Genomic DNA, 12,637 nt, shown 5'->3' on the forward strand with positions numbered 1-12,637 from the left:
CCACATCCTTAGATAAAATTTAGGGAGGAAGTAAGAAAACCCACCTCCAACCATGCTCCCTATCCGGCTCCAAAAATAGGAAGACCTCTAGGAGTTCCTAAATTTGAGGAGAGAGAATGAACTCTTAGTAGCTCCTTATAATTTAATGAATATTTTTAAACCTTTAATCAATATTATCCATTTTTATATTATTTTTTTCATATAGATGGACCATTTATGTTGAATTAAAATATAATTCTAGCATTTATGACTCCCTAAACTAGAGAGTATGATTGAAGTTGAAAATTTATAGAGAGCTCCTAAAATAATTTTTTTGTGTTTTTAGCTAAATTTTAACTAAAAATTAGTGAGCATGATTGTAGATGCTCTTAGCTGCATAATTAATTCAAAGCCACCAGGCTTTGCAGAATCAGATTTTATTAGGAGATTAGCAAAGCTCAGCTTTAAATCCCAAAAGGCTCAGGTTCAATCATTGACCACTTTACTCCTGAATTATACATTTCAACCACTTCCATTGTTACTTGTCAGCCACTTTGCTGCTGGATTCCCCTATTACTATGCCACTTAATTTTTCAACCCTAGTGCCAAAGTAGCCACATCTTCTCTCTCTCTCTCTCTCTCTCTCTCTCTCTCTCTCTCTCTCTCATATGAGCATGCAACAGTCTGAATAATGATCATTTGAGATTGATTTCCATTTTGAACCAAAGAAATATCTGTTATTGTAAGAGTCACAAAGATTGCATTTGTTTGAAGAAAATATATACATACATATCAGAATTACAGAGAACAAACTCACTAAGTATATCTCATGCATACATCTCAATCTCAGCTTTTTAAATCAATCTCAGCTTCCAACTTCGCTAGCCCAACATTTGGGTTTTTGGTCACCACTGTTTCAGACTCTGCTGCTCTTTTCTCATCTTTGAACTTTTTATAAATGTCACTGTTATAAAACTTCCTAGTCCTAAACACCAAAACCAGGGAAACAAGCACACCAAGCAATGTCACTGCAGTGATTATAATGAAGGGTAATTTGAAGCATTGCCCTCCACTGCAATTCAACTCCTCCCCAGGCTTCCTTTCCAATCCCAAAGCTCTCAATTGCTTCTCTGCCTCCCTATCATAAAGATACCCTGTGACCTTCACATTAAGCAAATATGACCCAAGTGGGCAAGCCATTGCCCCAACATTGTTGAGCGTAGAGATATGCTTGAGCCCGAAAATCTCAGAAATTATTGAAAAAAGCAAAGGCCATACCCCACCAAAGCAAAACCCTGTGATTATTGAAGCTACATAGAGACCATTTGGGACATTGAAGGCAATTAGAAGGTGACCAATGCAGGACAGAAAAAGGGAGAAAGTGAACATGAGAGGCCTTGGACATTTGTACTTTGTGATAAAGATTTCTGAGAGCAAACCCACCATTACTTCTCCAAGGTAAATCCATATGCTTGCGAGTGACACAAAAGTGCTTATGCTTTCCAAGGAGTATCCTAGGGCAGTTCCAATCTGACCCAAATTGTCCATCATTGTCAACATGCCACCTAGGCCACACAATGTGGTCAAGAACAAAGTCAACATCTCAATGCTGAACACTGCTTGGAGTATTGTGTGGTCTTCTCCTATCTCTGGTGGACTAAACACATGTTTCCAACAAGAAAGCTTGTTTTGGTCCACATGGGTTGAATCTGGTGATGGAATTTCAATATTTGCAGTGCTCAAAGATTGCTTGGTCCTCCAAGAAATATACTCTTCTGCAACAACAACAGCAAGTGGGAGAAAGAGCAAGAAAAGCACTATAGCTGCACTTCCACCATACTCAATTTGTCTGAAATTCACCTTTTGCTCTACTATGATTATAATTAACAAGTACCCTGCCAATCCAAGTGAGATATAGAGGAATTTACATAACACCTTGTAATATCTCTTCTGCGGTATAACCTTCATTATCCGAATCGTACGAAGAAATATCAGAGAAACAGCTGAAGGAAGCCATGCCACAAACAAAGTGAAGGACTTTGTGTCATCACCATAGAAAGCATGGTATAGCTGTGCAATCACAGCTGCACTCAGGCCAATGTAGCCATTCAAAAGCCCGATCAAGAGGCCGCGGCTTCTCGGGAAGTTCTTTACACATGTGACGAAAGCTCCTGTGTTGATGAAAGTATGTGAATTTGCTCCCATTGTGATGTACAAGCACATGTGCCAGACTTGGGGCTTGGCTATTTTTTCTGTCACGGCAAGCCATATCATGAAGTACCCAAAAAAGTTGAATGCTGCACCAATTGATAAGACCACCCACGGGGGTGTGACTTCATTGATAAGGCCAGAGAAGATGCCAATGTTGGCCCCCAAGTCCTTGAAGAAGCTGATCATGTTGAGGGTGGATTGGTTGTAGCCAAGGACAGATTTGATGTCATTTGAGTAGAGGCCAAACATGTAGCTTGCACCAGCACTAGCCATCATTAGAAATGAGGCAAACAGCATGAGCCACCGGCCTGTAAGAACTTGGAGAGCAAAGCCTTTGATGTCTGCCCAAGTGCCATGAACCCCCATTTCTCTAAATCACCTTCCCCTGTTTTTAAACCCGTTATTATACAACATGTGAGCTGAGAAAAACAGGCACAGGACGATCATACCAGGTTATCATGATACGACCATTCAACAAGAAAGCCAAGTACTACAAATGAAAGGAAAATTTTCATTTCTAATTCAAAACAAGGTTCAACCTGATGAGAAATGTTTTGTAATTTGTTCTAACTCTTTTTTCAGTTTTTTTTTAAATTAAAAGTTTTGACGTGTGGATGATCTCTGCCTCTTTGGAGCATATATACATCACAGAAAATAGATACAAGTCCCGGCCCCGTCAATGCATACTGTGTCACATTTGTTGTTTATATTAAATTTTGCTAAAATATCCATGTGCTGTGTGGATAAATACATGCATAATCACAAGCTACAAATATGCAAATTAAATTAGCAAATTAAGTCACCATCTAGATAAAATGTAAAGTTTTTTTCAATTAAATAATATAATATATGAGCAGAACTAAAATGAAAAAAGAGGTGATCAGTTTGCCCAACCTGTCCAAAGCCAGGGCAACCTAGAGGTAACAGCAGCTCCAACTTGAGCAGAGTTGTTTATGGCTTCTTTGGATTTGGTATTCTTGGTTCAAGCTTTGATATGGCTGTTGAGTGCTCAATTATCTGGAGTTCTGAGTAAAAGAGTAGTTGATTATACGTGTTCGAACTTGAAACATCTTCCGAAACAAAGCGGAGAGAACTATCACTAGTTTAGTAGCTAGTAGTGGTTGGGTAACTGAATGTTTTTATTTATTTTCTTATTTTGGTTCTCTAAGAGCTACCTTATCACTAAGAATTTTCTTGTTTTGGTTGAGTGGATGAAAATAAAGAGAAAGAAGAAGCAAAACCAAAAATCTCCATCTCATAAAAAGTCAAGCAAAACAAAGACTTTTCCAGTTAATCAGCAGTTTATTACTTTCTCTATTTTGTTGGAAAGTTGGGAAAATTAGAAGGCTAGCCTTGCAATCTTAGTTGGAAGAAAGAGAGGATCATCACTCACTCATACAAGTAAGTCAACTTAATGTGAAGAATTTTGAGTTTCTTTACTTTATTTTCTTTCTTTATACAAAGAAATGTTGCTACCAAATTGCTGACGTAAAAAAATAATAATAATTACAGATCAAAGTAGCTGCCATTGAATGAGAAAAATACGAGAGAGTGACACTTTGATTATGAGAGATTTTCCTGGGAGAAAATTCAAGTCAATGGCCTAACAGCTGCTAATCTTAGGCCCACGTTCCATCTGGGCTTAACATCCCATTCGATCCAAATCAAAGGGATGTAAGTTGCAATATGTCATTGATAATGTGTTCATATTATTGTCGCTAACGAAACATACTGGCATGTTATCAATACAATATCGATGTACATCTTCTCTTTAATTAAAAAAACGGACATCCTGCGGATGGTATATTTCTATTACTAGCTTTACTTAACATGTATCATGTATTACTCATGAAATACTTTCAATTATACATGTTGATTATAGATAATTATATATGAAGTAACACATTGTACATGCTGAACGAAAGTAGTAGCTAATGTTGGCATATGCCGGATGCAAACCTTGTGTCTGTCGAGCCTAATTCATTGATTCTATTTATTTAAAGGGATAAACCAAATGAGTTTAACTTTGGCATGCACTTGTTTATTTTAAGAAAAAGTTTCGTGCAAATCAAGAGACAAGGTCAGTTTGTTAGCAACCAAACCTATTGATTTAATAATCTGTATATACAATTTGGGATATCGTTTTTTGCTCTCCTAATTATAGAATTTGGGGTTAGGTTTATGGGTTTACCCGATAAGATTAGTACACATGCATCGCCCTTGCTTGTATTGATGGTTAGCTACAAATAGAAGAAGATGGTGGAAAGCCCAATGAAATGCAGACAGATATGGGTTCTTGGAAGATGCTGCTTTCAACTTTCAAACGATTCAGTAATTAAGAAAAATATGTATGGAAAGAAACAAAGCTAAGCTGTCATAGGATTCCAAATTTGTAATAGGATTTGTTTATCTTGTTTAAGCCAAAGCGTGCTTTCCATTGCTAGTAACAATGGGGTATAGCTCAGTTGGTTTAGCTTGGGTAAAGGTTCGAAATCTCAGACACCCAATGATATTTGTATAAATCCACATTTCTCAATCACTTGTTCTATAAAAAAAAACGTGTTTTACACCAATCGTCATTTGACACAGTTTAATTACTGAAAAAAAAAAATCTTATATTCAAATCTTATCAACAACAATTAATAACAAAATAAAACGTACATAGCGAAAATAAAATTCTTTAGTAAACTCCATCCCTGCTAGCTGGAAAATTGGGGATAGAGACACAAATTGACATACAGTTAACAAGTTATGTGTCCCCTTCTGTATATCTATGTTTCATTTGGATTATGTCAGACCAAAGAAAAAAAGAAAGATGCATTGGTCTCTTTACTATTATTCTTTTGTTATTCAGTGTTTTAAAATTCAATTTTCAATGTTCATGTACTTTGAATTTTCAAATATGAAGGGATTTGGACAATGAAGAAAGCAACCTTTTCTCATATACTATTGACAAGTTGGAGAAATTCAGAAAGCTAACTGTATAATCTTTTTGCCATTAATCAAGTAAACAAACAAAAACAAAAACAAACAAGAAAAAAACAAGAAAATCTCACACAAAATGCCATAATAAAAATCAAACATGTCAATATAATTTTCTTTCTAAAATCTATACATCTCTAACTTCATGGCATGTAAATCTCTATTTTGATCTTCCATTAGTTTCTAATTGGTTTGGCTCCATTTTGATCTGCCATGGCCATCTCAGTCTCAGCAGCTTGTGCTGCCTCTCTGAACTTCTTGTATATATCACTCTTGTAGAACTTTCTTGTCCTGATCACCAAAATGAGTGAAACCAATGTCCCAAAAAATGTGGCTGCAGCAATCACAATGAAGGCCAATTTGAAGCACTCTCCACCAGCACAATTCAATTCCTCCCCTGCTTTTCTTTCAAGTCCCAAAGCTGCTAGCTGCTTCTTGGCTTCTTTGTCATATAGATAACCTGTGAGCTTCACATTGAGCAAGTATAGCCCAACTGGGCTAGCAGACGACCCAAAATTGTACAAAGTGGAGTAGTATTTGAGGCCGAAGAGCTCAGAAATTATGGCAAAAAGTAGAGGCCACTGGGCACCAAAACAAAACCCTATTATGATGGAGGCTACATAGAGACCATTTGGGACATTGAATGCAATTAGAAGGTGACCAACACAAGAGAGCAATAGGGTTAGGGTGAGCATGAGAGGACGAGGGAATTTGTATCTTTTTAATAAGATTTCAGACCCGAAACCCGACATGACTCGACCCAGATAATTCCATATGCTCACTAGTGACACAAAAGTGCTTGCGCTGCGTTTTGGGTATCCAAAAGAAGTTCCAATCTGACCCAAGTTGTCTATTGCTGTCAACGTGCCTCCAACACCACAAATGCATGCCATGAAAAGAATGAGCATGTCAATGCTGAAAAGTGCTTGCAGTATGGTGTAGTCCTCACCTCTGTCTGGTGGCCTAAACATGGTTTTCCAACACGACGCGGTGGGGGGTTCGGCCTCTGTTGTGGTGGTGGCGAGCGTTTCCCTGGGTCGTGACAGATCATCAGACGTGACTTCTGGTTGAGGCTTCTCCGTAACTATTTTCAAGTCCGAACCGCCGTTCAACTCAACTTTCTTGCCTTCCCAGATCTTAAACTCCTCAATAATAACCACAGCAAGTGGGAGGACAAGCAAGAAAATAACCATGGCAGCACTTGCACCATACTCACTTTGATTAAATGTCACACTCTTCTCTACTATGATCATGATCATCAAAAACCCAGCAAGCCCAAGTGAGATATACAGCATATTATAAAACACTTTGAGCTCATTGGGTCGCCTAGTGACCTTCATGATCCGAATTGTACGCAGAAAGGCAAAAGAAATGGCAGCAGGAAGCCACCCAATCAACAAAATCAAAGCCTTGGTATCTTTATAATAAAAAGCATAATAGAACTGTGTGATTATAGCACCACTGAGCCCTACATAGCCCTTCAAAATCCCCAAAACAGCCCCACGGCTTTCTGGGAAATTTTTCACGCAAGTGACAAGAGAGCCAGTGTTTGCAAAAGACTGAGAATTTGCACCTATACAAATGTAAAGGCACATATGCCAAACTTGGGGCCTGGCAATTTTTTTGGTCACAGCCATCCAAATCATGAAGTACCCAAAAAAGTTGAGCACCGCACCAATTGATAAGACCACCCATGGGGGCGTGACCTCATTGATAAGACCAGAAAGGACACCAACATTTGCACCCAGGTCCTTGAAGAAGCTGAGGAGATTGAGGGTAGTTTGGTCATAGCCAAGCACAGTTTTGATGTCACCGGAGTATATGCCAAACATGTAGGTGGCTCCAGCAGCTGACATGATCAAAAGAGAAGCAAACATCATGAACCACCTTCCATTGAGGACTTGGAGGGTGAGGGCTTTGGTGTTTCCCCAACCTCCTCCTCCACCAGCTCCAGAAACCACCATGATTTTTGGTCTCTGAATTGCCCCACCAAATCTCTCACAAGTTTGTTTGTGAAGTGAAGAAGTTGGGGAGGCAAGTAATATATAGAGGCAAAACACTGAGAGAGCAATTAAAGACAAAAGAAAAATAACCTCCCACAAAATAAAATAATATAGTGAGACTAAATTTTTATTTTTTTTTACAAACGATATCAGAGACGGGTGATGAGGATGGACTCAAATTATAAATTTAAGTAAATGACAAGGACTGAATTGCAAAGGAAATAACAAAATAGGAAAGAGGAGCTATATCCTATTCCTATAAATGTAGTCTTATCCATCGAAGAAGAATGAATAAATTGTGATAGGAGGAAAATTGGTTAGTTTTGTCTTTGATTTGTCAAATTGATATGGTTTAGTTATAACACGCACCTCTTTTTTAGACCGTTGACTGCCCAAATATCTAATGCATGGGAAGGCCACCAACTTGGACACAACTAAGTTTTTTAACCCATTTTAATACGTATCTTTTTTCCTTCCCCCATTTGATATTGGATAAGATAGTCCTGATCTCTTGGACCACAGGGGTCTAAGAAATTTGTGGTCACTCACCGTTGGATGTAAATTCAACGGTTCACTCACTCTTGCACTTATTTTAAAAAACCTTTTTCAACCATTGGATTAATATCCAACGGTAGGTGACCACAATCTCTTGGACTCCTGTAGTCCAAGAGATCGGGACTGTTGGATAAGATAAGTTTAATTTATGAAATAGCCACAACCAAAAACGAAAAAACATAGCCAATGGTTCCCCCTTTCGCTACGGCATCACCTCAGTTTGAACTCCAGAGTCGAACTCCAATGTAATCAATCCTTTAGATACATGAATAAAAGTCATCGTCATTTTAGATGGATCATGAAAATTGAAGTCATAAAATCTTCAGAAAATACAATCATGAAAGTGAGAATTTGAAGAATATTGCTAGAACATTAGATAAGAACTTTATGTCAAGAAATTTATGAATATACGCATCTTCAGTGAGATCGATATATCACCAGAAGCAAGTAAACACTAAAGTCTACAACGTTGAATTATTTTATTTTTTGTTTATTATCCACAAAACAATTAATGCATGTGCTGGTTTCCTCCCAACCCAGGCATGAGGACAGTTCACAAGTGGCATTGCCAGCAACACTTTTTTTTTTTCTTCGATCAAAGTCAATTGCTTTGGCATTGACTATTGAAGATTATAATGACTGATCGAGAATATAGATCCACGAAATTATATAAAAATAAATCAAATGTTATTATAAAATTAAATACAGACCGACTCAAAGCTATACAACTACGAGGTTGTCGATTATCTTTCAACTCTCAAGCTAGGTCACTCCCATAATCCTTGAAAAAAGCATATACAAGTAGAATCTGGTTCATTTTGATTCTATTTTACAACAAATACATGTGGGTTTATATGATAGACCTATACATACCCTAAGGACTCGTTTGGTACACCGTATTAGACTCTGGATAGGAGTAAATAGTCTATGTCAGGTGTTTGGTGTCAACTTGTATTATTTAATTACCCGACTATTTTATACGGGTTGGGCTTTTAATACTCTTCTTACCTGACTAACTAATACAACCCACACACCCCGGTTTAGATAATACACGCTTAATTATACGGCTAGGGAAAAAGAACAGGCGTTCTACAAAAAAAATCAGACGCTCTTTTCATATTCTTCTCCCTAGGGTTGTTCTCTACTATCTTCTCCACAGGTTTTTTCTTCACTCTTCTCCAGGTATCCATCTCTCACTCTCTCTCTTTTTCATACTCTCTCCAATATGCTTTATATATTTCAAATTTTTAGTGGAAATTAGGTTATGAATTTTTTTTTTTGGCATTTTTTTTAATCGAATGTTTTCTTTGTATGTGATATAGTGATTCGACGTGTGGGAATATTTAGATTGTTGTATTAAACAGAGTATTGCCAGTTTTCGTCCAAAAACAAACAACTGTGCTAGTGTTGGTAGTTTAGTTGAATACATACATACCTGACGACTATGAGAGCAAAATTACAAAATTAAAATTGTATGAACCTGAATTTTAGGAACCATTTATTTTTCTTTGTCAATTGCTATTAGAAAAGCAAAGATGGACTTGTCTATTAATGACCAAATTAAGGCACTACTGCTAATTTTGGAGAAAGCAAGTGATGAAAAAACATTCCTGACATTGGATGGTGCTATGAGAAAAGCATTTGTTCTTCTCTTACTTGGGGCATGGGAGTTGTGATTCACTCTTTGATGTAGTTTGGTTTATGAACAACTTTCTCTTTTGCTCTTATCACCTTAATACGTGATCACTTTGAATTATACATTATTTGGTACTGTTTTTATTAACTTATGCGAGTATGTTGGAATTTTTATGAGATATTACAATTATGATAATGGGTTATATGAAAAAAAATCTTGGCAAAAACAATTGAAAAACAAATCTTGTCATATGAATCTTACCAAAAAAAAATTTGTGTAATTTGAATCTCAATTTCCATTAAAATTATCAAAGATTTTTATTTTTTATTTTTATTTATAAATAGTCTGATCTGATGTTATCCGAAACATTACCAAACACAGTATAACTTAGTCAAATTATTTATCCGGAACAGCACCAAACGCCTTATAATATTATGAATAAATAGTCAGTACTCTCCGGAACAGATTAATACTATCCGACGGAAATTAGTCAGTACAGTCCGACGTACCAAACGAGCCCTAAAAATATTCTAAATCCAATATTATCTATATAATTAAGTATTTCGGATAAAATCTCGTTCACTCGTTAAACAAAAAACATAATCAAATCTCAATCTTATCGTAGTCTAATATTATACGATAATTTGTCGTTTCTTCATATTGTAACATAGAACTTCCTCCAATATATATTGATGATATTTGAGACTTTCTCGGGCAAAGGCATTCATGCTTGAGCTAACTTGTTAGGGCTTCCGGGAATCCTGGTCATCACTGTATGTTGTTTTTAATTAGTCATGCAATCTATGTGGATCGTGCTTCTGTTACTGGGTTATTTATATATTTTATATTTTAATTTTCTGTTGTCAGTTATGGCAATGAGTAGGCCTAGTCCTCATAAAATTACATGAATAGCCTTGTTGACGTGGCTCTTGCCTTTGCCCTGGGGCTTTTATGTTGGCATTTTAGGGCATCTATGACGATGCAAGACTTGAGCAAATGACAAGCGCAGCAGCTACTTTGATTGTAGGGCAGGGTACAAACATATATAACTTGTCCTCTGTTTATAAGAATCCGGTGTGTCTACAAATGTTTAACAAATTACTTTATAGCGAAAACACAAATTAATGGAGTCTAGTTTCGTGAAAAATGTCATTGATTTGCTGATCAGTGGTCTTGAGTTCGAATCCTCATGACATCTTAATAGTATGTGTGAGAAACCCACATTCTCTCCAATATGTTGTTTTAGTTAAAAACACAATATACATCTAAATTACGAACATCAACAATAGTCCCTAGACGTGTACCCAAATTTAAGTACAACAAGAGCAGAAAGAGCTTTGAACGAGAGATGGGCAATTACAAAACATGGACCTACACGGTTACACCTATGGAGGATGCCATTAAATGCAAGTCCACTCGTAACCTTTTCTATTTCCTGTTTGTCAATTCTCAAGTTACCACGTATAGGCATCACCACCATCAGCTATGTAAGCGCTCATGAGTTCCTCTTTTCAATGCAAAATCATGAGACAACTTATATCAATTTTGATAAGCCTCGTAATTAACCCTTTCTTGTTATATATTCTCAATAAATAAATAACAATAATAACCCAGGCTGTCCATGTGTATGTGGCTAATTTTGATGAAAATGGCAAATATGTAATTGATTCAAATTGCCAACTTTCCATGACCTATCTTAGTGAATGTGATGGATTGGATTCTTCTTCTTTTATGACTATTCTAACTTGCTAGAGGGCCAGCCTTTGCTTCAAAGATCTAACTTCTCCTTATCATATTTTGATCTTTTAAATTGATTGATATCCTTTTTAATGACATGTGCAAATATAGCTAGACAAAAGTGTAAAGATTTGGAAGGTGACTTGTATGGCTGATAGAGTGATCTTAACATTATTGTCGTTGTATCCAATTAAATAGTAGGGTGGGTTCATCCTGCATTACTTCATTCAATCCACAAACCCAATTGCCCAATCGGCCTTCACTTGAAAAGAAAGGGGAACAAAAAGGGATATTGAGTTTGACTTTAAAGATAAAATGAGAGTTCGACTCTTACTCTCCTCTTCATGTATGTATGTAAATACATCGAAAATTAATTTAAAATGTGCGTGTATGTTCACCATGACTTTTCAACTATGAAGGGGGGCATTATATAAAACATTTTAGTCCATTCAGTATCTTTGCATTAACAAAAAAAAACTAAAATAAGGGTTGAAAACTAAGCAGAAACGCAATTCGTCATCAAACTCTCATATTCAACACAAAGACAAGCAGAAGTTCACACCTGTGAAAGCTACAATAATTCAATTATGCCAGCAGCCAAACAAACACTTACACACACAAACACACGTACACAAAAGTTGGATAAATCTTGAAAATTCAGAAGCTTAAAATCATGTCGACGAAGGAACCATAAGGTTTATTTCCCCACACTACTTTCCCTCTCCCTCTTGCTCTGCATAAAGATCAACTTAGCTAGTCAACTCCCAGGAATCTCAGGCGCTTTTGTTTTCTAAAGTTTGCTTTGGAAAATAGATACAGAGACGCAGAAATATTATTCAAAAGGCTAGAAAGAGATTTTGACTTTCATTCTTTGAGAGAGAGAGAGAGAGAGGGCAAGTACAGAAGAAGTAAAGAAGTATAATACGTTGCATTATTCTCTCAGAAGTGTGAGATCCCAGTCAATGTGTTTACACTCAGAAAAAGAAAAAAAAGTATAAGCCCACATGCTTGTAAGTCCAGTTTAATATACAACTAAACTAATCAATGATCTTGAAAATTTATGAGCTGGAAAGATTGCTTCTTTCTCCAGATTTCTGGATGGATTAACTTAAACAAATCATTAAAATGACTAATTAAAGGTGGTTCGTTCTAGATGCTATCCATGACATCTGAACCAATTACATCACTTTGTGCCATTATAATTTCTATAATATTCTTAGAAGTTTCGTCTTGACTTGACTTTGGGGTTTGGCTCCCCATAAGCCTCAAATTCAGAACTCGTGCTGTATTCTTGTGTGCCAGTCAGTCTTTTGGGTTTACTTGTGCAGTAGGGAAAGTCATTACGCATGACCAAGCTATATACTACTGTCCTACCGGTGGGAATATTTGACCCAATTACTTCAAATCCAAGGCACCTTGGGAAAAAAAAAGGGAAAGCAGAAATTCAGTTGGAAATTTCTCTTTCTGATGAAAAACAATGTTAAAACACTTAAAATACTAGAGAAGATGCATCATGGCAGAAAAACTCCTCTTT

General features: G+C 36.6%; 2 protein-coding genes across 4 annotated transcripts; both read right to left on the reverse strand.

Moving 5' to 3' along the window:
- LOC18787647 (protein NUCLEAR FUSION DEFECTIVE 4) lies at positions 665 to 3,282 on the reverse strand. Of its 3 annotated transcripts, XM_020556316.1 has the most exons (3): positions 3,085 to 3,282; positions 2,730 to 2,876; positions 665 to 2,575 (listed from the first exon to the last, which is right to left on the reverse strand). In XM_020556316.1, exon 3 carries the CDS (start codon positions 2,554 to 2,556, stop codon positions 826 to 828), a length of 1,731 nt encoding a protein of 576 aa, XP_020411905.1. In that variant the 5' UTR covers positions 2,557 to 2,575; positions 2,730 to 2,876; positions 3,085 to 3,282; the 3' UTR covers positions 665 to 825. The 3 variants fall into 3 exon arrangements, with proteins under 3 accessions (XP_020411905.1, XP_020411903.1, XP_020411904.1); XM_020556314.1 differs by lacking the exon at positions 2,730 to 2,876; XM_020556315.1 differs by lacking the exon at positions 3,085 to 3,282 and having other exon boundaries at positions 2,730 to 3,074.
- On the reverse strand, positions 5,153 to 7,230 carry LOC18785657 (protein NUCLEAR FUSION DEFECTIVE 4). Its single transcript, XM_007220487.2, has one exon. The coding sequence runs from the start codon at positions 7,134 to 7,136 to the stop codon at positions 5,349 to 5,351; it is 1,788 nt and encodes a 595-aa protein (XP_007220549.1). The 5' UTR covers positions 7,137 to 7,230; the 3' UTR covers positions 5,153 to 5,348.

Source organism: Prunus persica, chromosome G2 (genome assembly GCF_000346465.2).
Source record: "Prunus persica cultivar Lovell chromosome G2, Prunus_persica_NCBIv2, whole genome shotgun sequence".
In the NCBI taxonomy this organism is placed as follows: domain Eukaryota; kingdom Viridiplantae; phylum Streptophyta; class Magnoliopsida; order Rosales; family Rosaceae; genus Prunus; species Prunus persica.

Excerpts from the sequence above, each read along its gene's own strand:
- LOC18785657 (XM_007220487.2), bottom strand. The coding sequence starts at position 7,136 with ATGGTGGTTTCTGGAGCTGGTGGAGGAGGAGGTTGGGGAAACACCAAA.
- LOC18787647 (XM_020556314.1), bottom strand. The coding sequence starts at position 2,556 with ATGGGGGTTCATGGCACTTGGGCAGACATCAAAGGCTTTGCTCTCCAA.